At 45.8% G+C, this 24,635-nt stretch overlaps 1 protein-coding gene across 2 annotated transcripts in view; it reads left to right on the forward strand.

The window, feature by feature from the left end:
- ZDHHC9 (zDHHC palmitoyltransferase 9) overlaps window positions 1-24,635 on the forward strand; it is a 66,804-nt gene that overhangs the window by 19,132 nt on the left and 23,037 nt on the right. For both annotated transcript variants that reach the window (XM_077286509.1, XM_077286510.1), the window contains exons 2-3: window positions 19,687-19,983; window positions 21,968-22,128. In XM_077286509.1, the coding sequence (XP_077142624.1) occupies window positions 19,817-19,983; window positions 21,968-22,128 (328 nt within the window). In that variant the 5' untranslated portion in view covers window positions 19,687-19,816. The remainder of the gene's footprint in view (window positions 1-19,686; window positions 19,984-21,967; window positions 22,129-24,635) is intronic.

Below are 24,635 nucleotides of genomic sequence, written 5' to 3' on the forward strand. Positions count from 1 at the left end.
ACTGTCAGGGGTGGGCCCAGGAGGGACTATATTGGCTGTGCGGGTGGGGTGAGCGCTGGCCCCGGGGGGCTGGTTTTCTGTCTCTGGAGGTGAGTGGTGCTGGTGACATGGCGTCTGCCAGCTTCTCCCATTATGGCACCTACATGACTCTTTTGATGATTCTCTCTCCTCTCTGGGCTTTTCTTTGCCTCTGCCGGTATCTGGGAGCATTTCCCTCTTGTGTTTCTATGCGGCTGTGATCACAGATTTGTTGTGGAGATTTGTGGGATTGAATATCTGTTTCTCCAGTACATTACAGGTGAGTGACGCTGTTGCACAATTTCTGCAATTAATCTGCTCTGTGTGAACGCCCCTAACTGGATCCTGTGTAACAGGCCACAGTATCCCCCCCCCCCCCGAGCCCAGACTGGACCCCGGGATAAAGCTGCCCAGGCCATCTACTGCCACATTATACCCCCTTGATATCTGCAGCTTTGAGTGACAAACACAAAATTAACTTAATTTTTCAACATTTTATTGTAGGTTCAGACTTGTCAGGTTATGTGAGAAGATGGGGTCACTTTACGTCAGTTGTCAGCAGGATTGTGCTCAGTGTCAGGATGGCGCCGTTATACTGATTACACTGATACCTGTGATCAGGATTGTGCTCAGTGACTACAGACAGTGTCAGGTCGGAGCCGTTATACTGATTACACTGATACCTGTGATCAGGATTGTGCTCAGTGACTACAGACAGTGTCAGGTCGGTGCCATTATACTGATTACACTGATACCTGTGATCAGGATTGTGCTCAGTGACTACAGACAGTGTGAGGTCGGTGCTGTTATACTGATTACACTGATATCTGTGATCAGGATTGTGCTCAGTGACTTCAGACAGTGTCAGGTCGGTGCCGTTATACTGATTACACTGATACCTGTGATCAGGATTGTGCTCAGTGACTACAGGCAGTGTCAGGTCGGTGCCGTTATACTGATTACACTGATACCTGTGATCAGGATTGTGCTCAGTGACTACAGGCAGTGTCAGGTCGGAGCCGTTATACTGATTACACTGATACCTGTGATCAGGATTGTGCTCAGTGACTACAGACAGTGTCAGGTCGGTGCCGTTATACTGATTACACTGATACCTGTGATCAGGATTGTGCTCAGTGACTACAGACAGTGTCAGGTCGGTGCCGTTATACTGATTACACTGATACCTGTGATCAGGATTGTGCTCAGTGACTACAGACAGTGTCAGGTCGGTGCCGTTATACTGATTACACTGATACCTGTGATCAGGATTGTGCTCAGTGACTACAGACAGTGTCAGGTCGGTGCCGTTATACTGATTACACTGATATCTGTGATCAGGATTGTGCTCAGTGACTACAGACAGTGTCAGGTCGGTGCCGTTATACTGATTACACTGATATCTGTGATCAGGATTGTGCTCAGTGACTACAGACAGTGTCAGGTCAGCGCCGTTATACTGATTACACTGATACCTGTGATCAGGATTGTGCTCAGTGACTACAGACAGTGTCAGGTCGGAGCCGTTATACTGATTACACTGATACCTGTGATCAGGATTGTGCTCAGTGACTACAGACAGTGTCAGGTCGGTGCCGTTATACTGATTACACTGATACCTGTGATCAGGATTGTGCTCAGTGACTACAGACAGTGTCAGGTCGGTGCCGTTATACTGATTACACTGATACCTGTGATCAGGATTGTGCTCAGTGACTACAGGCAGTGTCAGGTCGGTGCCATTACACTGATACCTGGTGATTATCTAGATTTTGCAATCTTCATTAAGCGTGCACATATCTGGACACTCTATGCCATTACTTTTATTGGCACAGGCGTTTGCCATATCACTACATCATCGTGTTACTCTCTCTATAAGCAGTCGGAAGACTGATGAAGGTCCATGTTGGACCGAAACGATTGAGTTACGGACTGCAATAAAAATTTCAACAAAGATTTCTATAAGTTGAGTGCCAAGTTTTACTATTTTAGTTCTCATTACATGGCTGTGTATATGCAGTGGTTATTAGTCACTGTATGGCGGTATTTCTTTACGGTGTCGGCACTGAGCACTGATGCTACTTGATACACTGTATCACTGCTATTTCAGCTTTTGATTGTGGTATTTCTGTAGTGCTTGGCGGTTTTATTGGAGCACTATATGGTGGTATTTAGTTTGGTTCGTCATGGCTGTAATGTTTCATGCTCGTATGCTGGTATTACTGTTGTGTATGGTGGTTTTCTGTAGTGTGAGGTGGTGGTATTTATTTGTGCTCTGTATGGTGGCGGCTCGGTGTAACATTACTACTTGGGTAGCTGTGGGAAGTTTTGTCCCCTGTAGGGCACCAGACTGTGCGGTGCTTATAATCGGGCACTATATGGCCATATACCATGTAGAGGCAGGGAGGGTGTGAGGCTGCCTCCGCCTGCACCAGCACCTCCACCTTACAGAAGCGCAGTTCAGTGTAAATGGCCATTATCTCCGGGTCGCGGCACTTTTCTTGGCTGAACCCTAATGGACCCAAACTGATCTATTTGCATGAAGAGCCGAAATGGTCATTAGCGACTGCGCTCTTTGTACTTTGCTTTTATGATCCATTGTATTAGGAAATGTGGACGCCATGTTTATGGCAATACCAGGGCGGCACGTGACCCGCTGCACTGTGCGAGCCTCTACATTCCCGGAGGTTCATGGAGTCCGGAGTTCACTCTGTTTTTTACTGTGGTCTGGAATGGCGCAGTAAAAACAGAAACAACGGGCGAACACGGGTGACGGGCAGAGATGAAGCTTAGCACTGTTACACTGCGGCAGGAACGACATTTATTAATTCTTTTGATTGATTTACCCATTTACTACTTTTATTTCCACAGTGTGTGTGTAATATATAATTTTAATTTTTTGGTGAATTTTTGTAGCAGAAAAGCATATAGTGTAATCAGCACCTGCAGAAAAAAACCCCTAACATTTCTGCACGACAACATGGCTATGTTCACACGTTGCAGTTTTGCTGCATTTTTTTTTATGCAAATTTAAGCTGTGTTTGTCAGTACCAGCAAAAGCTGTGAGATTCTAGAAATCTCATGCAAACACATTCAGTGTTTTTGTTTTACCCATAGAAAGCAATGAGAGTACAAAAACGCAGGAATCGGGTTTTGCTGTGTTTTTGGTGCAAAAACCTTAGAAAGTTGCATCGTGTTTTTTTTTTTTTTTTTTGTTTTTTTTTTGGGGGGGGGGGGGCGGCACTAAACTTTATCAGCATCCACAAGAGACAATAAAAACACAGCAAAAAAAGCAGCAAAACGTTCTGCAGGTTTTGCCTGCAGAAAATAAACGCAGCAAAAACGCAACGTGTGATCATAGCCTAATGGTGACACTGGTCAGTTTTGGGATTAGCTGGGTCTCTCTGGACCAGGAGCGGCCTCCTACATCGCGGTCATGTCGGACCTCAGAGGCCATTGACAATAGATGTTTCTGGAAGCTGTTGATTCCCTAATACGCGTTTGGTAGGAGCGGAGAGCTGCGCTTTGCCTTGTGATCTTTCTCGGCTCTGTAGACACATTGCTTCCATGTGTTGCTTCCACACAGAGCAGTCAATCCAGTAGGGTGGGGGATGGAAGGGTGGGCACGTAAATCAGCTGAACAGAATCTTATGAAAAAAGATTGCTCCTCATGTGAAAAGTTCTGAAACTTTCCAAAATACTTTGTTTCAATTCTTTACTTAGAAATGCTGAAGCCTGTACATGCTGCTTAGAGCTGAGGGTTTGTTACACTTGTATCCAGTCCAGACTATCCTCTGTGAGTAAACGCATCAGCTGCAGAAACATCTCTGCTTCTCGCATCTTGCTACAATGTATCAGTCTGGAGTCCTCAGAGGATTGGCTAAACTGGGTTCAAATGCAGCAAACCATCAGCTGTGAGAAGCATTGGTGAGGTGTCTACTTTTTACTGACCACAAGCAGAGATCTTGAAGATGGCGACAAATGCAAACACAAAGTGAAGTAGAAAGTTGCAGGAGCTTTCATTACACATTGGCACGAGATTGGCTGCTCTATACAGAGCGTCTGCAGACTCATGCGAAGTCTGGGGGGCCCTTGTGTCCCTCCGACCCATACGGGTCACACCGTGCTCTCCCAGACTTGTGCACTTTCCAGTGTGAATACGTTGCTGCCAGGTGGTTCTTGTGTCGCTGACTTCCAGCTGTGAGCGCTTGCTCTGCAGTTAATTCTGCTTTTATAACCGGCCACTCATTTCCCTCCTGTCTGTGATGATGCAGCCGGCTATGCATTTTCCATTTAGAAATCCATTTCTCTCCCTGAAACCTGAGTCCAGATCCTGCGTATAATTTCCACAGCATAGATAAATATTTAGTCAGCGCCGGCCGAGGCTCGGTGCGTCGTGTGTCAATAGACCTCAGCCTGTACTGGGCCAAAACCAGACGCCAATGACGAGCCCCCCGGCCTCACATGTGGGGGACAGCACGTATGTATCTGGGGATACCCCCAATTACTCCGACATACAGGGATTATGGGAAGTTTATGGAGATGATTAAGAATACGACTTTGGTTCTTCCAGCTCGTGTCTGAGATAGCGAATAGTAAATGAATTACAGTAGAATTCCGGCTGCAAAAAGTGGCAAAATAATCCTTCGGGATGTTTCATTACTAAAGGCCAAAAGCGATTGTGTCTGTGATCACACACCGGGGGACGGCATTATGATCATGGGTGAATTGTCTGAAAAACTAGAGCTAATTCTGCAAAAGTAATGGGATGATTAAAATTGGCAAAACACTTTAAATCCATGGTAAAACCTCGGCACCTGAAAGGGGGAGCGAGCATTCAGCAGAGAACATGTGGCACGCTCCGTCACATCAGTGTGTGGTTTTTTTTTTGTTTTTTTTTTTTGTATTTTCTAGTTGGGCCTTGTAAAATGTTTCACTTTATCAATTTGGTCTGTAAGAAAAACTTTACAAATGCAGAAGTTGTGAGTCTCCTCCGGCACGATCTGTATAAATATATGCACCACGGGGACCCGAACATCTAGATGTATGGCTACTCATGGGCTCAAACTCGCCGTCACTCAGGCTTCTGCGCTTCCTGATTATAACATGATCAGACTAGAAGTAACAACCAGAGTAAGGAAGAGAACCAGAATATCAAATCAATAAATATTTATTAGAACAAATTATATAAACTAATGAAAACCTACAGAGTGCCTTGTAAAGGGGGACGCCTCTGTGTAGCAGAACATTTACCCTCAGTCAGGATATAAAGTTATGAGAAACTATTTGTCACGACACAGCTGTGGGGTGACCCGGGACCAGGGGCTCCTTCCCTGTTCGTAACACTAGGGGGCGCCCTAGCTCGCCCTATTCCCCTGGATACTTCTGAAGGTGAAGATGCCGGGGCCTCCACCCTTGCTTTATCTCCTGAGTTAGCTCTCCGTCGGTTATCTTCCCCACCCAGGGGGCGCTACTGTACACCGTAGTACACTAACCCTCAAATAAGGCCACACAGACAAGGGTTAACAGAAGACTCCAGACACACAAAATATTCACTCACATATAACAGAGGAATGCATCGGGGCGTGGAGGTAGGGGAATAAACCAAAATAGAGAAGGATAGAGAATTACCACACTCACAAACCAAGCAACAGTCACAGGTAACTCCTCCAACTCTCCTTCTCATATGCCAAGTTCAGCTGTGAGCACAGAGATTTCCAACATGGCCGATTTAACCCCTGTTCTGCCAGAAGAAGTAATTACATTTAAAATGGAGAAGTTCTTCTCGGTACCGGAGTAGGAGCAATCAGAAGCTGCATTCTTCTGTCTCCACACTGTCGCGGTCACCCCGTGACACTATTTAGTCAAGTGACCCCTCATAATAATCACATCAAAACCGAATGAATAAAATCCGTGTTATAATAGTCAAAATTAAATGATGATGAGGAATAAAATGTGACCGGACACCTGAAACCGACTACAGATATGACCGAGGGCAACAACCAAGTAGAGATTACATCAAACATCCGAGCAGAAAACATATTTGCATCTAAGAACAATGGCAGCGAGGGAAAGGCCCTGAAAAGGAAACGAGATTACAAGAAAGCTGCAAAACCCAGGTCTTCATTAAGACGCTGTGGACTGAGAGCATCGAAGCGATAGATCCGTCTGTTCTCTATTTGTTCAAGGATTTTACCAATGTCCCCACCACAGATCCCAGGATGACCCAATCAATAACTTCAGTGATAAGACCACTCGAAATTACAACTGTGAAACCCTTTATAATGTCAATGTATGTACACAGTGACTGCACCAGCAGAATAGTGAGTGCAGCTCTGGAGTATAATACAGGATGTAACTCAGGATCAGTAATGTAATGTATGTACACAGTAACTGCACCAGCAGAATAGTGAGTGCAGCTCTGGAGTATAATGCAGGATGTAACTCAGGATCAGCAATGTAATATATGTACACAGTGACTGCACCAGCAGAATAGTGAGTGCAGCTCTGGAGTATAATACAGGATGTAACTCAGGGTCAGTAATGTAATGTATGTACACAGTGACTGCACCAGCAGAATAGTGAGTGCAGCTCTGGAGTATAATACAGGATGTAACTAATGTAGGATAAATATAATAATTGCAGTATAATACAGGATAAATTAATGTTCAGTAGGAAAAAATAAATTCCAATGTGCAATCAGACAATAATTTAATGAGAATCTCTTAAAGCTGTCATGGAGGTTGCGAGTAAATGACTGAAGTGGATGATGAGCTGTCAGTCCTCTCTCCAGCTCTATGCTGGGTCGGTAGAATACTGTGGTTTACAGGTGGATTTGTAGGTTCAGGGTTTTTGGTTTGTTGCAGTTTTGCAGCTGTTGTAATCCAATAGGCCTCATATTTCACAAATACTGAGGAACTTTCATATATTTTTGCTTTTCGCTGCTTTCACATTGCATTGTAGTCACATTCGGAGCTGAAATTACAATTCTTGCAGTGTAATGTGTGTAGGTGGCCTGGGGGCAACAATTATGGGGATTTTCCTGGATGTTGGCATTTGCGCCTTTTGCTAACTATGTAATGAAGTGACCTCCGGTCGTGCTGCGGGGCGGTCGTGCTGCAGGTTCCTTATCGCTTGTTCATGAAGCTTGATCAGATCTGCTCAGCGACATTCCATGGCAGGCGGTGCCCGGGTCGTGCACAGTATGGCAGCAGGCTCGACTCGTCCAGCCACATCTTTATCAGTTGTCAGATCTCTATTCTAAAGATAGAAACATCCGGGAGATTACTGACCTATTTCAGGGAACTCCCAAAAGCTGCTGTTCCCAACCAGGCAGGATGAACGGTCCAGAGACGTTCTATAGGCTGCAGGGCTCCCAGTACTGTGGTAGATGTGGCGACCAAAGGAAAATATCTGGTGGTCAATGACAGCAAAGTCCTGTGTGACCTGTGGACTCATTGGTTACAGTTGTGTTACATTGTGTGCTGGCGAACAATCACATACAGTACAGACCAAAAATTTGGACACACCTTCTCATTTCAAGATTTTTCGGTTTTTTCTTGATTATGAAAATTGTACATTCACACTGAAGGCATCAAAACTATGAATTAACACATGTGGAATTATATACTTAATAAAAAAAGTGTGAAACAACTGAAACTATGTTTATATTCTAGGTTCTTCAAAGTAGCCACCTTTTGCTTTGATGACTGCTTTGCACACTCTTGGCATTCTCTTGATGAGCTTCATTAGGTAGTCACCGGGAATGGTCTTCCAACAATCTTGAAGGAGTTCCCAGAGATGCTTAGCACTTGTTGGCCCTTTTGCCTTCACTCTGCGGTCCAGCTCACCCCAAACCACCTCGATTGGGTTCAGGTCTGGTGACTGTGGAGGCCAGGTCATCTGGCGCAGCACCCCATCACTCTACTTCTTGGTCAAATAGCCCTTACACAGCCTGGAGGTGTGTTTGGGGTCATTGTCCTGTTGAAAAATAAATGATGGTCCAACGAAACGCAAATCGGATGGAATAGCATGCTGCTGCAAGATGCTGTGGTAGCCATGCTGGTTCAGTATGCCTTCAATTTTGAATAAATCCCCAACAGTGTCACCAGCAAAACACCCCCACACCATCACACCTCCTCCTCCATGCTTCACGGTGGGAACCAGGCATGTAGAGTCCATCCGTTCACCTTTTCTGCGTCGCACAAAAACACGGTGGTTGGAACCAAAGATCTCAAATTTGGACTCATCAGACCAAAGCACAGATTTCCACTGGTCTAATGTCCATTCCTTGTGTTCTTTAGCCCAAACAAGTCTCTTCTGCTTGTTGCCCGTCCTTAGCAGTGGTTTCCTAGCAGCTATTTTACCATGAAGGCCTGCTGCACAAAGTCTCCTCTTAACAGTTGTTGTAGAGATGTGTCTGCTGCTAGAACTCTGTGTGGCATTGACCTGGTCTCTAATCTGAGCTGCTGTTAACCTGCGATTTCTGCGGCTGGTGACTCGGATACGCTTATCCTCAGAAGCAGAGGTGACTCTTGGTCTTCCTTTCCTGGGGCGGTCCTCATGTGAGCCAGTTTCTTGGTAGCACTTGATGGTTTTTCCCAATTTTTCGGTCTGACTGACCTTCATTTCTTAAAGTAATGATGGTCACTCGTTTTTCTTTACTTAGCTGCTTTTTTTTCTTGCCATAATACAAATTCTAACAGTCTATTCAGTAGGACTATCAGCTGTGTATCCACCAGACTTCTGCACAACACAACTGATGGTCCCAACCCCATTTATAAGGCAAGAAATCCCACTTATTAAACCTGACAGGGCACACCTGTGAAGTGAAAACCATTCCCGGTGACTACCTCTTGAGGCTCATCAAGAGAATGCCAAGAGTGTGCAAAGCAGTCATCAAAGCAAAAGGTGGCTACTTTGAAAAACCTAGAATAGAAGACATAATTTCAGTTGTTTCACACTTTTTTGTTAAGTATATAATTCCACATGTGTTAATTCATAGTTTTGATGCCTTCAGTGTGAATGTACAATTTTCATTGTCATGAAAATACAGAAATTTCTGTAAATGAGAAGGTGTGTCCAAACTTTTGGTCTGCACTGTAAGTAATCAGTAGATGCAATGTTACAATGTATCACAGCGAGGGGGTGGGGCGACCGGCCAGTGCAAGGGGCGGCCTGCGGATGTGAGGGGGCAACCTGCCGTTGCCAGGAGAGGTGGTCTTTAGTTTCTATATTTGTCAGGACTTTTGCACTTTCACACACTGATTATATCACAGTTCTTGTCCATCGCTGGTTGGACCCTGGTGACAGAGCTGCATAATGGCCGATTCCGGCACGACCGGGGTAGATGTGAAACTCTGTGGGAAGTTTGGACCCCTGGGATTCATTACAGTAGTTTGGGCTCATTTGTATACAATTGGACCCTTATAATGATTCTTAATTCTACATGCCTCCAACCCCTCAGACCTTCTAAATGGCAGTAAGTAAAGTCTGCTGCTTTACCGTTTTTAAAACTGGTGGCTACGGCTTCTCTCCGCCTCCCTCCTGGTGGTCACTGCTTCTCTCTGCCTCCCTCCTGGTGGCCACTGCTTCTCTCTGCCTTCCTCCTGGTGGCCACTGCTTCTCTCTGCCTTCCTCCTGGTGGCCACTGCTTCTCTCTGCCTTCCTCCTGGTGGCCACTGCTTCTCTCTGCCTTCCTCCTGGTGGCCACTGCTTCTCTCTGCCTTCCTCCTGGTGGCCACTGCTTCTCTCTGCCTTCCTCCTGGTGGCCACGGCTTCTCTCCGCCTCCTCCTGGTGGCCACGGCTTCTCTGTCTCCGCCGCCTCCTGGTGGCCACGGCTTCTCTCTGCCTCCTGGTGGCCACGGCTTCTCTCTGCCGCTGCATTCTCCTGATGGTCACGGCTCCTCTCCTCTGCCTCCCTCCTGGTGGCCACTGCTTCTCTCTGCCTCCCTCCTGGTGGCCACTGCTTCTCTCTGCCTTCCTCCTGGTGGCCACTGCTTCTCTCTGCCTTCCTCCTGGTGGCCACGGCTTCTCTCCGCCTCCTCCTCCTGGTGGCCACGGCTTCTCTCTGCCTCCTGGTGGCCACGGCTTCTCTCTGCCTCCTGGTGGCCACGGCTTCTCTCTGCCTCCTGGTGGCCACGGCTTCTCTCTGCCTCCTGGTGGCCACGGCTTTTCTCTGCCTCCTGGTGGCCACGGCTTCTCTCTGCCTCCTGGTGGCCACGGCTTCTCTCTGCCTTCCTCCTGGTGGCCACGGCTTCTCTGTCTCCGCCGCCTCCTGGTGGCCACGGCTTCTCTCTGCCTCCTGGTGGCCACGGCTTCTCTCTGCCTTCCTCCTGGTGGCCACGGCTTCTCTCTGCCTCCTGGTGGCCACGGCTTCTCTCTGCCGCTGCATTCTCCTGATGGTCACGGCTCCTCTCCTCTGCCTCCCTCCTGGTGGCCACTGCTTCTCTCTGCCTCCCTCCTGGTGGCCACTGCTTCTCTCTGCCTCCCTCCTGGTGGCCACTGCTTCTCTCTGCCTTCCTCCTGGTGGCCACTGCTTCTCTCTGCCTCCCTCCTGGTGGCCACTGCTTCTCTCTGCCTTCCTCCTGGTGGCCACTGCTTCTCTCTGCCTTCCTCCTGGTGGCCACGGCTTCTCTCCGCCTCCTCCTCCTGGTGGTCACGGCTTCTCTGTCTCCGCCGCCTCCTGGTGGCCACGGCTTCTCTCTGCCTCCTGGTGGCCACGGCTTCTCTCTGCCTCCTGGTGGCCACGGCTTCTCTCTGCCGCTGCATTCTCCTGATGGTCACGGCTCCTCTCCTCTGCCTCCCTCCTGGTGGCCACGGCTTCTCGCCAGCAGAGAGCTGAGCTGTAGTGTAAAGTATTGGGAAGTGTTTGTGCACTACCGCTGCCACTGAACAGATGGTGGATTTCTGTTCTATAAAGGTGATTGTCAGCCTCTGAACATCGCTGTAATGGAGCAGCCATCACTAAGTGACAGGCGCAGCGGGGAGTGCGAATCAGAGATGGGTCATCACTGTATATAAGAACTTCTCTGTGTGGAGACCCCACACTGGAGCTTCCCGCCCCTGCAGATGACACAGGACATCTTATCTGTGATTAATCCTACAGTGACGTTATTGGGAGTAGATGCGGCCCCCAACTCATCACTGACATATCACCCCCAGGGGGACTGAGCACACAGCCTGCCGGTGTGTGACAGCAGCCATCCTGGTGGGATGTGTGTGTATGTATGTATATATATATATATATATATATATATATATATATATAATAAATATATCTCTCCTGAAGTGCAGGCTGGTGCTGGAGATGCCTGTTATACGCTGCATGTGCAGGGAGACGGGGACAGACATTGCCCATATCCCCATGATCCCTCTCAGTGGAGGGTTTTAGACTTGCAAAAAGTGATAACATTTAAAACAATGCCAGAACTCTACTGTTAAGGTACCGTCACACTAAACGATATCGCTAGCGATCCGTGACGTTGCAGCGTCCTCGCTAGCGATATCGTTTAGTTTGACACGCAGCAGCGATCAGGATCCTGCTGTGACGTCGCTGGTCGCTGAATAAAGTCCAGAACTTTATTTGGTCGTCCGATCGCCGTGTATCGTTGTGTTTGACACCAAAAGCAACGATACCAGCGATGTTTTACACTGGTAACCAGGGTAAACATCGGGTTACCAAGCGCAGGGCCGCGCTTAGTAACCCGATGTTTACCCTGGTTACCAGCGTAAAAGTAAAAAAAAATAAACAGTACATACTCACCCAGCGTCATACCTCCCCCAGCGTCTGCTTCCTGACACTGACTGAGCGCCGGCCCTAAAGTGAAAGTGAAAGCCGCTGTGCTGTTAGGGCCGGAGCTCAGTCAGTGTCAGGAAGCAGAAGCTGGGGGACGCTGGGTGAGTATGTACTGTTTGTTTTTTTTTACTTTTACGCTGGTAACCAGGGTAAACATCGGGTTACTAAGCGCGGCCCTGCGCTTAGCAACCCGATGTTTACCCTGGTTACCCGGGGACCTCGGCATCGTTGGTCGCTGGAGAGCTCTCTGTGTGACAGCTCTCCAGCGACCACACAGCGACGCTGCAGCGATCGGCATCGTTGTCGCTATCGCTGCAGCGTCGCTTAATGTGACGGTACCTTTACCCTACAGGGAGAAGGTGTGTAAGGAATCAGCCCTTGACAAATAGTCATGTTGTGGTGCCAGAGTCCTCCTGAATGGAGAAAGAAAAATGTTGTGGTCATGAGGGATTCCCTGTTGTGGAACAGAGGCCGCAATCTGCAGACCGGACATAACCTCTAGAGAAATGTGCTGTCTTCCAGGTGCAAAAATTAAAGATGTCTGTCAGGATATCAGGACTCTCCAGACCTACAGATGACCACCCATTCCTGCACATACATGTGGGGACAAATGACACCGCAAGAAAGGACCTGGAAACCATCTGCAGTGACTTTGAAAACTTGGGTAAGAAATTGAAAGAACTGGGAGCACAGGTGGTCTTCTCTTCTCTTCCATCCTCCCAGTGGATGGCCATGGAACAAGGAGGTGGAATAAGATTCTGCAGGTGAACAACTGGCTACATCGATGGTGCCATCAGCAAGGATTTGGATTTCTGGATCACGGAGTGAATTACCTATACGATGGATTACTTGCTAGAGATAAGGGTGCACCTTACGAAGACTGGAAAACATGTATTTGGAAGTCGCCTTGCTACATTCATCAGGAGAGCTTTAAACTAGAACAATGTGGGAAGGCAAGCAAAAGGCCAGAAAAAGCCATACACCTGAAAAATACTATTGAGAACTCTATTAGGCGTGGAAGAGAAGAACAAAGACAAAAAAATCTAAATAATAAAAATATTGGTGGAAGAGAAACCAATCACAAACTAAAATGTTTATATACGAATGCACAAAGCATGGGCAACAAACAATTGGAACTACTAACACGGGAGAAGAAATGTTATTGGAATCACTGAAACTTGGTGGGACGATACACATGATTAAAATACAAGGCTAGAAGGATACAACTTATTTGCAAGAAACAGACTTGATTAAACGAGGAAGAGGTGTTGAATTGTATGTTAGAAAAGCGTATATCTGCACAGAGATCCAAGCTTCAGAGACTGGGAGTTCTGTCGACATAGTTGAAATCTCCCATGACCACTATCCAGACATTTGTTGGGAATTTCTCAGGTAAAACTAACAGGTTAAACAAATTCTTAGGCCGCTTTCACACATCAGTTTTTTGCCGTCAGTCACAATCCATTGGCTCGACTGGAAAAACTGATGCGATGGATTCATTTTTTTTTTTTCAACATATCTGACTAGCGGATCTGGTTAATTGGATCCTAAATAAATCGGAGCATGCTCAGTTAAAAAAAAAACAAAAAAAAAAAAACCGGAATCCGTCTCCGGACTCCGTCATTTGACGGAGCCGGCGCCCATAGGCTTCCATTCTAGCAAATGACGGATGGGGACGGATCCGTCGCTGTCAGACTTAAAAACATAAACATTACTTTGTCCGTTGTCTCCGGCCGCCGGACAATGTTCGACAAATCCATTCAACGACGTATGAAACGTGAGGCCTTCTGTAACAATCCGTCGCTAATACAAGTCTATTAAAAAAAAAAAAAAAACAGGATCCAGCGGCATCAGTCGCTGGATCTGTTGTTTTTTTTTTTTTTTTTTTCAAAATTCAACAGATTGCGACTGATGGCAAAAAACTAAAGTGTGAAAGGAGCCTTATCCTCTCTTGCTGACGACAACTTTATCTTCCAAAAGGTAGGGGAGAAAACAAGGGGATCTGCTACCTTGGATCTAATCCTTATAAACAGGGAGGAAATGGTTGAGGAGGTAAGAGTGGCTGGGACCCTAGGAGGTAGTGACCAAGCTATTTTACAATTTTGGATAACTAGAGGAGGAAGATATATGAAGACAGACTTCAAGGTTAGATTTCAGAAAGGCAGATTTTAAGGGACTCAGAAAGAGAATCGGAGTGATCCAAAGGCTGGATATCCTTAAGGACAAAAATGTCCAGGAAGGATGGGAAATCTTGAAAAATGAGATTCTCAAAGCACAATGGTTAACAATTGCAAAAGGAGGGAAGAATAAAAAGCATTTAAAGAAACCAGGATGGATGAACACAGGACTTAAACACATGCTAAAAAGGAAGAAAGAAATGCTTATCAAATGGAAAGTGTGAGGCATATCTAAAGAAGAATATAATGCTGTCTGCAGAACCTGCAGGGCACGAATCAGATTATCTAAAGCTGACAATGAATTAAGGCTTGCAAGAGATGTCAAAAGCAATAAAAAAGGATTTGGGTGGGAATTTGTCAAAAGTAAAAGAAAAGTCAAAGATGCTATAGGATTTTTACAGGAAGAAAATGATGAAATGGTAAGAGGATGTTGAGAAGGCCAAACTTTTAAATTCCTATTTTGCAGCTGTTTAATCTCAGAAAGGAAATGTAACATCAACTGATGTTCACTGTCCTATTAAAGGAATGGAAGAATCAAGGAGAGATAGTGAGGAAACACTTAGCTAACATAAATGAATTCAAGTCTCTGGGTCCAGATGAATTATACCTCAGAGTACTCAAGGAGATAGCAGAAGAAATTTTTGAACCACTCTCCCTAATCTTTGAAAATTCTTGGAGATCAGGAGAAGTCCCAGAAGACTGGAAAAGAGCAAATGTTCTATTTTCAAAAAGGGGAAGAAGGTGGACCCAGGGAACTATAGGCCGGTGAGTGTGACGTCTATACCAGGAAAGATCTTTGAACAAATTATTAAACAACATGTATGTAAGTACCTGGATAAGAATGAAGTGATTAAACAGCATGGGTTTGTAGCTAATAAGTCATGTCAGACTAACTTAATTTCCTTCTATGACAGAATCACTGACTGGGTGGATCAGGGAAATGCTGTAGATATAGTATATCTTGACTTCAGCAAAGCATTATATGTTTGTATAAACATATAAGCAGTATGGAATGGACGAAGTAACTGTTAGGTGGATTCATAACTGACTTAGTGATCGGACCCAAAGAGTGGTTGTAAATGGGCTGCACACGGTTGGAAGAATGTCTCAAGTAGGGTACCACAGGGATCTGTCCTGGGCCCTTTATTGTTCAACATCTTTATCAATGATTTAGATAATGGAATTGAGGGTAAACTGATTAAATTTGCTTGTGACACAAAGCTAGGAGGATAGCTAATACTGGAGAAGAGAGAGGATTCAAAAAGCTATAAATAAACGAGCAGTGGGCAGAAACTAACAGAATGGTTTTTAACAAGGACAAATGCAAAGTACTACATCTGGGCAATAAAAATGAAAAAGCATATACAAAATGGAAGGAATAGGGCTAAGCAACAGCACGTGTGAGAGACTTGGGTATACTAATAGATCACAGACTGAACATGAGTCAACAGTGTGATACAGCAGCAAAAAAGGCAAACACAGTTCTGGGATGTATTAACAGAAGCATACAGTCTAGATCACGTGAAGTCATTAATGCCCTCTACTCTTTGGTCAGACCTCATCTGGAATACTGTGTCCAGTTTTGGGCACCACATTTAAAAAAAAAGACATCAACAAACTGGAGCAAGTTCAGAGAAGAGCGACCAGAATGGTGACCGGTCTGCAAACCATGTCCTATGAGGAACGGTCACAGGATTTGGGAATGTTTAGCTGCAAAAAAGAAGACAGAGAGGAGACTTAATAGCTGTCTACAAATTTCTGAAGGGCTGTCACATTGTAGAAGGATCATTATTCTCATTTGCACAATGAAAGACTAAAAGCAATGGGATGAAACTGAATGGGAGGAAACACAAGTTAGATATTAGAAAAAACTTATTGACAGTGACGGTGATCAATGAGTGGAACAGGCGGCCACGAGAGGTGGTGAGTTCTCCTTCAATGGAAGTCTTCAAACAGAGGCTGGACAGACATCTGTCTGGGATGATTTAGTGACTCCCGCTTTGAGCCGGGGGTTGGACCAGATGACACAGGAGGACCCTTCCAACTCTAACATTCTATGATTCTGTGCCTGTAATGTGAATGGCGTCCAACCAATAAAACTTTTTTTTTTTATGAATTATTGGTTTTGTGCTTATAATAATTTTGTTGTTTTAATACATTTTTATAAGGATAACAGCCCATTTTTGTTTCTGACAGAGCGCCATAGCTCCTGCACAGTTAAATCTTAAATCCTAGCTGCCAGCAGCGACCACTAGGGGGAGCACTGTGCAGACTACCGGTACTTATGCTCAGTAATTAGTGCATGTGCTGTGAGCTCCCTCTTGTGGTGAACACAGTGACTGCACCAGCAGAATAGTGCGTGCAGCTCTGGAGTATAATACAGGATGTAACTCAGGATCAGTAATGTAATGTATGTACACAGTGACTGCACCAGCAGAATAGTGAGTGCAGCTCTGGAGTATAATACAGGATGTAACTCAGGATCAGTAATGTAATGTATGTACACAGTGACTGCACCAGCAGAATAGTGAGTGCAGCTCTAGGGTATAATACAGGATCTAAATCAGGATCAGTAATGTAATGTATGTACACAGTGACTGCACCAGCAGAATAGTGAGTGCAGCTCTGGAGTATAATACAGGATGTAACTCAGGATCAGTAATGTAATGTATGTACACAGTGACTGCACCAGCAGAATAGTGAGTGCAGCTCTAGGGTATAGTGCAGGATGTAACTCAAGATCAGTAATGTAATGTATGTACACAGTGACTGCACCAGTAGAATAGTGAGTGCAGCTCTGGAGTATAGGAAGTGTTCCCAGAGTTAGCACTTATGGAGAGGACTTGAATACTATGAGACACTCCAGTCCTCTTTCATTAGATATCTGGCTATCGGCATCTATGATAATTTTGTTTCCTGTTTTAGCTTTTCAGTTGATGTTCCTATTTTAGAGACATAAGGCAGTGAGGTGTAAAATGATCCAGCAGCGAAGATGTTAGTGTGTCCCAGTAATGAGCGCGGTGATAATGTAATGGGGTACGCTCTATGCTGATCATCGCTCGCGGTTCTTTATCCTTTGTGACCTTTATACTTTTGTCCCGGTTACTGTAGTTAATAAATGAAGGATTCTGATTTATTTGTACATTTTTTTTTTTTTTTTTGTTACTTTCTGGTAATATTTTCGCTTTATGTAACCAAGAGCCAGAGCCTGAAATGAGATAATCAGAATGTTCAGATAATTCTGAAAAATGTGAGAATGACCTGACGCCGCTCCTGAGTCACCATTACAGTAAGCGTGAGCCGAGGAGGAGACATCGGAGGCTGGGAAATCCACTGCCGATCAGGGCTTCTCATTTAAAGGGACAGGCTGATCACGAACAACCCCTTAAACATGAGCGCCACCATGTCCAATGCACCAATCACAGGGGCTGATTTTGCTGGGGAAACGTTGCCATCATTTTCTCTTTTCTGAACAAGTAATGTAGTCCGTCAGAATGCCAGACGTGGCTGCTAATTAGTGAGTCCGTGCTGGAGCTCCCCGATGAGGGGGACGGGGGCTTCTGAGAAAGTGGCCCCCTCCATGACTTCCATATCCCCTAACAGGACAGGATGGCTCCTCTATAGAGAATATAATATGTACTTGGAGTTTAGAGACCCCAACGGCCCAAGTTGTTGCAGAAAAAATTCCTCTACTGGCCCTGCAGCACCTCTTCTTCTCCCGGTTGCTTGTGTCTCCTAGATGTCTCTTCTGTGGGTCCGCAGGAGAGCGGCACGGTAATGGGGGTTTGCAGGAGAGTGGCACAGTAACGAGGGTCTGCGAGAGAGCCGCACGGTAACGAGGGTCTGCGGGAGAGCGGCACGGTAACGGGGGTCCACAGGAGAGCAGCAAGCACTGTAACGAGGGTCCGCAGGAGCTGTGACGCACGGTGGACGGTCCTGCAGGTTTGATGGCATTTCAGGAGATGGAGTTGTGGATTTGGTCAGGATTGATGGGGTCCTCAATGCTGAGAAATCGCGGCAGACACTGACCCACCATGTGATACCATCAGGAGGCGTCAGATCAGCTCCAGATTTATTCTGCAGCCGGACAACGACCCCCAACATCCAGCCAAAGTCACTAATAACTACGAGTCCTGGGGGTGATGATCCGGCCGTGTAAGAATTTAAAGGGATTGTTCTCTACCTGGGATCTTAGGGTGAAGAACAGGCCTTGTCTGATAAATCCAAAAGAATTTACCATCCTCCAGTCACAACCAAAGCTGCACTCGACATTATGTCTGAATTTCCCTGTGATGTTTCCGGCTCCACGTCGCCCCGTTACCGTCACCCACCATGAAGGAGCGCGCGCTCTGGTTTCTTTCTAAGCTTCATACAACTAATAGATCCAGAGCCTTTTTGTTCTTAACAAGTGAGCGGCTCGGAATCGTCCTCAGATCTTCTGCAGAACGACCTTCTGAGGAGCGACGGGATCATCTGGCAGCAATAATAACCTCGGCCGCGGATTCTTAAAAGCAGAAGCGGTGGGCGGCCGACATTCCTCCATTGCGGCTCCACATGTGCGGCTGACCTATTTCTCTGCTCATTGTGCAGATTGGCAGGATAAAGAAAATGTAAAAATAACCGTCCTGCTGTGATTCTGCCCGATGTGCCGAGGAACCGACCGTCTGATACGTGGCCTCAGCGCGAATGTAGAAGCGGCCATAAAACGGCGGATCCAGGACCATCTCTATAACCAATGTCCCCGTTATACAATCTGATGTATCGCTAGTATTAATGTGATGTGGGGATTATAGGATCAGAACCGGATCACACAGAGTACAACAAAGGCTGCTGGCGGTAATACACCGATCACCTGTATTGGGGTATGTTTCCACGGGGCGTATTGCTGGAGTTTTTGCTGCAGATCGGACGCTGGATACTTGTGCAGCATCCAGATGTTACAGCATAGTGGATGGGATTTTATGAAATCCGGTGATTCCGCATGTGCCCAATAAGCAAACACGGAATCACCGCGCGTACAACGGGGGGCGGAGCGGGGTATACTTTATTATTTTTTTGTTTGTTTGTTTTTTGCAATATTAGCTCACAAGATAAATGCCTAGATTCTTGGAATATAACTACTATAATACTGCCCCTATGTACAAGAATATAACTACTATAATACTACTCCTGTGCACAAGAATATAACTACTATAATACTGCTCCTATGTTTAAGAATATAACTACTATAATACTGCCCCTATGTACAAGAATATAACTACTATAATACTGCTCCTATGTACAGGAATATAACTACTATAATACTGCTCCTATGTGCAAGAATATAACTACTATAATACTGCTCCTATGTACAAGAATATAACTACTATAATACTGCCACTATGTACAAGAATATAACTACTATAATACTGCTCCTATGTACAAGAATATAACTACTATAATACTGCCCCTATGTACAGGAATATAACTGCTATAATACTGCCCCTATGTACAAGAATATAACTACTATAATACTGCTCCCTGTGTACGTGTTTATAAATACTATAATACCGTCCTGCCCCTTGTGTTCTGCGCTGTTTGTGCCTCCCGTCCTAGTGTTGCCAGTGATTTCTCCTGTATTGCGCCACATTCTCCTTTGTGAAGTGAAGGACACAGATTGTAACTTTTGTTGCATTTCCTCTTGTTCTTTGTAGGACGTTCTTCCCGTCTAGTATGTTGCTCATCTTCGCTTGGTTCGTATGGAGGAGCCTTGGATAGCAAAGTGTAAAGGATTGAATTAAGGTCCCGGCTTGGTGGAGTGTATCCCTGCGCGGCGGTGGCACCATGTCTGTCATGATGGTGAGGAAGAAGGTGACTCGTAAATGGGAGAAGCTTCCCGGGAAAAATACGTTCTGCTGTGATGGCCGAGTCATGATGGCGAGACAGAAGGGGATCTTCTACCTGACGCTCATCCTCATCCTGGGGACGTGTTCGCTCTTCTTTGCTTTCGAGTAAGTGTCACGATTATTTAGTTTGATGTTGGACCTGAGTAATAACTTCTCCCCTCCTGTTCTGTTCCACACGGGGGATGAGCGCGGCGGCTCCTGTAGCGGAGGACCTGGGTACAATGAGAACATGAGAGACCGCCGGCGACATTTACTGACCGCTGCGTGGACTGCTGGAAACATTTTGGCCACATTATTATTTTTTTTTTTTTTCTGCAGCCAGAACCTGCTCTTTCTCTTGGCAGTAAAAACGGAGTTCAAATTATTCATGTTTTTGCGTTTTCACTGCGTTTGTCACCTTTGTAGCTATGGATTACGTGTGCGCATGCTCTACAGCACATGCTTAGATAAGTTGGTTTTAGTCAACAAAAAATGCTTCAAAAACACTGTTGCAGTTCATGCAATTTTTTTTTTTCACTTATGGGTAGTAAAATGCTGTAAAAAGATCTGACCTGCTGCAGATTTAACAAAACATGGCAGTTCTAAAAGAAAAAAATCCTCATGTGTGCATAAAGATCTCACGGCTCTTCCTAATAATAAAAAAAAAAAAATGCAAAAAAACTGCAGCAAAACTGCTTCATGTGAACCCAGCCTAAGGCTATGTTCACACGATCCTTTTTTTGATCCTTTTTTTTTTTCAGGTCCTTTTTCCATGCAGGGTACAGTCCAATGTTACTCTATGGAAAACAAAAACCGCTGTGCCCACTATCCTTTTTTTCTCAGGCAAATCCGCGAGGATTTGCCTGCAGAAAAAAAGAAGTAGCATGTCACTTCTTTCTGCGGATTCAGCTCCTGTTTTCAACAGGCACCAATAGGAAAGTGCTGTTGAAAACCCGCAGAGGAATCTGCAGAAGAAACTGCAGGAAAATCAGCAGTGCAGTTTTGCACTGCGGGTTTTCCAAATCAGGACCTGAAAAAAAAAAAAGGATCAAAAAAAGGATCGTGTGAACATGGCCTAAGGCTGTTTTTTTCCTCCTGTCCTGTTTTTTTTGTTTTTTTTTCCTGCTGTCAGTCATGTCCCAGCTTCCGGTGCGGGGTGCGGTTCCCCAGCCTGCCGTGCGGATCCCTAGCCTCCGGTGCGGGGTGCTTTTCCCCAGCCTGCCGTGCGGTTCCCCAGCCTGCCGTGCGGTTCCCCAGCCTGCCGTGCGGCGCCCTAGCCTCCCGTGCGGGCAGCTAGAGACAATGGCGAGATGTATGCAGATGGAGATGACAGCAGTGTTGCCCCCCAGTTGGCTCTGGCTTCTATACGATGATCGCTGATTTTAGGGCCACGAGAGCTGTAAGGATCCGGCCCTATGATGGTTTACGAGGCCGCGCGACATTGCTGCACTTGTTGTTTTCAGCAGAGTGTTCCTCTCGGCGTTTAGTCTGAACGCTCAGGATTCAACCAGAAGTTTTATTTTTCTTTATAAAACTTCTATCGGTCGTGAGCTCTCTGATGTTTCATGTCTCCTTTAAATTCTAAGTTTAAGGGGTTGTGAACTTTTGCTAATAATGTCTGATAATGAAGCAACTGTAATGTTCTGTAATGTGTATACAGCTCCCATGCAGACTTATGTCTGTTACATACAAAGTTTGTAATGTGTGATCTCTTATGAGGGGTGTCCTTACTTCAGGACGGGTCATCATTTGACCAGTGGGGGTCTGACACCTGGCGCCCCCACAAATCCACTGTGACCGTGTCCCGGGCCATCAGAAGTAGCGTGTGACACCACAGCGCCATACACCGTGTAGTGGTCGTCCTTGGGAACTGCAGCTCAGCTCACACATTTTGGGACTCGAATCTTTTCCTGGTTCTAATGTGACTTTTGAAGCCAAATTATAAGATTTTTATTTATTTATTTTTTTTTTTAAGATTTAGCGGTTTATTTCCCATCTTGTATCTGCCTCACTTTCGGGGGCAGTTTTTGGCCAGTGGGTGCTAGGGTGGATTATTGAGTGTTCTATGATGGCCGCGCATTGCTGACTGTTTCTGCTGTTTCCTGTGCAGATGTCGCTATTTGGCCGTGCAGCTGTCACCAGCGATCCCCGTGTTTGCAGCCGTCCTCTTCCTCTTTTCCATGGCCACATTATTACGGACCAGCTTCAGTGACCCCGGAGTAATACCCCGAGCGCTGCCGGATGAAGCTGCTTTTATTGAGATGGAGATCGGTGAGTCACAAGGTTTCTAAGCGCTCGATATAACCGAACATTCCATACGTTCTTCCATCTTTATTTTTTCCCCTAATTTACTTGGAAACTTACATGGCGCCTCTATAATCTGTAGGATGTGTCTGGTAATGCAGCTCTGCCCCGACTCACATGTATGCGGCCGAGCCAAGTCTGTGCAGCACAGAGAGGCAGTGTCCTGTATAACAGATGGCGCATCTGTGACCACTGCAGTAAAGCTACATGTATCCATCGTGGTCACGTGACATTGGCATGGTGACAGCGTCTCCAAAATATCCGTGTCTAACCTTAAAGTAAAGTTTAAAGCTGTTTTCCAGAACTTTAAAAAAAGTTAGTTTATGGTAAAAACACGGTAAAGGTAGAAAATCTGCCGCTATTCTGGTGGTCCTGCCAATGATAACGTGCCGTATATGCATATGTGACTGCTGCAGCCAATCACTGGTCTCGGGTGTCTCGTATCCCATTATTACTGGGGTCACTGATTTGGCTGCAGCAGATGTACATGCACGGCACGTCCTCACCGGGGGCATCCCCAAAACTGGTGGAACCACCGGGTCTGTGGGGGATTTACCAGGTAAATGACAAAGTATCATTTTGTTTTAAGTGTTCTACAAATTCTCATCTGTATTACTATTATTATTTATTTAATTATTATTCCTAATCTATTAATTTATTTAATTATTATTCCTAATCTATTAACCCTTTAACGACCGCCTATACGCCTTTTAACGGTGGCAGTTAAAGGTACTTATTCCTCGACGCCGCTTTTTAACGATGTTGAGAAATGGGGTTCTAACACCCCCCAGTGTCAGAAAATCTCCAGGGCGCTACCGGGGGTAGCTGAGACCCCGCAGAACATGATTCTCCCCAGTGTTTTGATTGCTGTTATTCACCAAATAACGGCGACTGCAAAAAAAAAAAAAAAAGTCTGATTTCCCATTTATTTCTCTCTCCTCTGATATGATCTAGCACAGAGGTGTCAAACTGCATTCCTCGAGGGCCGCCAACAGGTCATGTTTTCAGGATTTCCTTGTATTGCACAGGTGATAATTTAATCACCTGCACAGAATGATTCCAGCACCTTGTGGAATGCTAAGGAAATCCTGAAAACATGACCTGTTGGCGGCCCTCGAGGAATGCAGTTTGACACCTCTGATCTAGCACACCAGAGGAGAGAGAAATGGGGGTCCCCCGAGCCCCCCCGGTACCTTAGGCAGCTCGTGCATCCCCTGGTCCTTTCTCCCGGCCCAAGGCATCTTCTTCCGGGAAGAAAATGGCGAGCGCATGCGCAATAGTAAATCAGACCCCCCTCTGTCATCCTAACTCTGTTAGGTTAAAATAAAGTAATTTTTTTTTTCGATTAGGCTACTTTCACACTAGCGTTTTTTGCAATACGTCGCAATGCGTCGTTTTGGCGAAAAAACGCATCCTGCAAAAGTGCTTGCAGGATGCGTTTTTTTCACCATTGACTAACATTAGCGATGCATTGCCACACGTCGCAACCATTGCGCGGCGGTTGCGCCGTGTTGTGGCGGACCGTTGGATGCAAAAAACATTACATCTAATGTTTTTTGCTGCCGACGGACCGCCATTTCCGACTGCGCATGCGCGGCCAGAACTCCGCCCCCACCTACCCGTACCTCACAATGGGGCGGCGGATGCGCTGGAAAAATGCATCCGCTGCCCCCGTTGTGCGGCGTGTACAACGCTAGCGTCGGTAACCTCGGCCCGACGCACTGCGACGGGCCGAGCCCGACTCTAGTGTGAAAGTAGCCTTAGGGTTGGGGCTAGGTTTAGGGTTGGGGTTAGGGTTGTGTTGTCGTTAGGATTGTGGTTATGGAGGGTTGTTTTGGGGTTAGGGTTGTGTTGGGGTTAGGCCTGTGTTGGGGTTGGAGTTAGAATTTGGGGAGTTCCACTGTTTAAGCACATCAGGGGGTCTCCTAAGGCAACATGGCGTCACCATTGATTCCAGTCAATTTTGTGTTCAAAAACAAAAATGGTGCTCCCTCCCTTCCGAGCCATGCTATATGCCCAAACAGTGGTTTACCCCCACATATGGGTTATCGGCGTACTCAGGAGAAATTGCACAATACATTTTGTGGTCCATTTTCTCCTGATACCCTTGTGAAAATAAAAAAAGTTTGGTTCCAAAGTAAATTTTTTGTGAAAAAACTAAAATGTTCATTTTATTTCCCTTCCACATTGCTTTAGTTCTCGTGAAGGACCTGAAGGGTTAATAAACTTCTTGAATGTGGTTTTGAGCACCTTGTGGGGTGCAGTTTTTAGAATTGTGTCACTTTTGGGTATTTTCTGTTATATTGACCCCCCCCCCCAAGCTCACCTCAAATGTGAGATGGCCCCTAAAAAATGGTTTTGTAAGTTTTGGTGTAATGATAAGTCGCTGGTCAACTTTTAACCCTTATAACGTCCTAACAAATAAATAAGAATTGTTTCCAAAATTGTGCTGATGTAAAGTAGACATGTGGGAA

Source organism: Ranitomeya variabilis, chromosome 2, assembly GCF_051348905.1.
Source record: "Ranitomeya variabilis isolate aRanVar5 chromosome 2, aRanVar5.hap1, whole genome shotgun sequence".
NCBI classification, from domain to species: Eukaryota; Metazoa; Chordata; class Amphibia; order Anura; family Dendrobatidae; genus Ranitomeya; species Ranitomeya variabilis.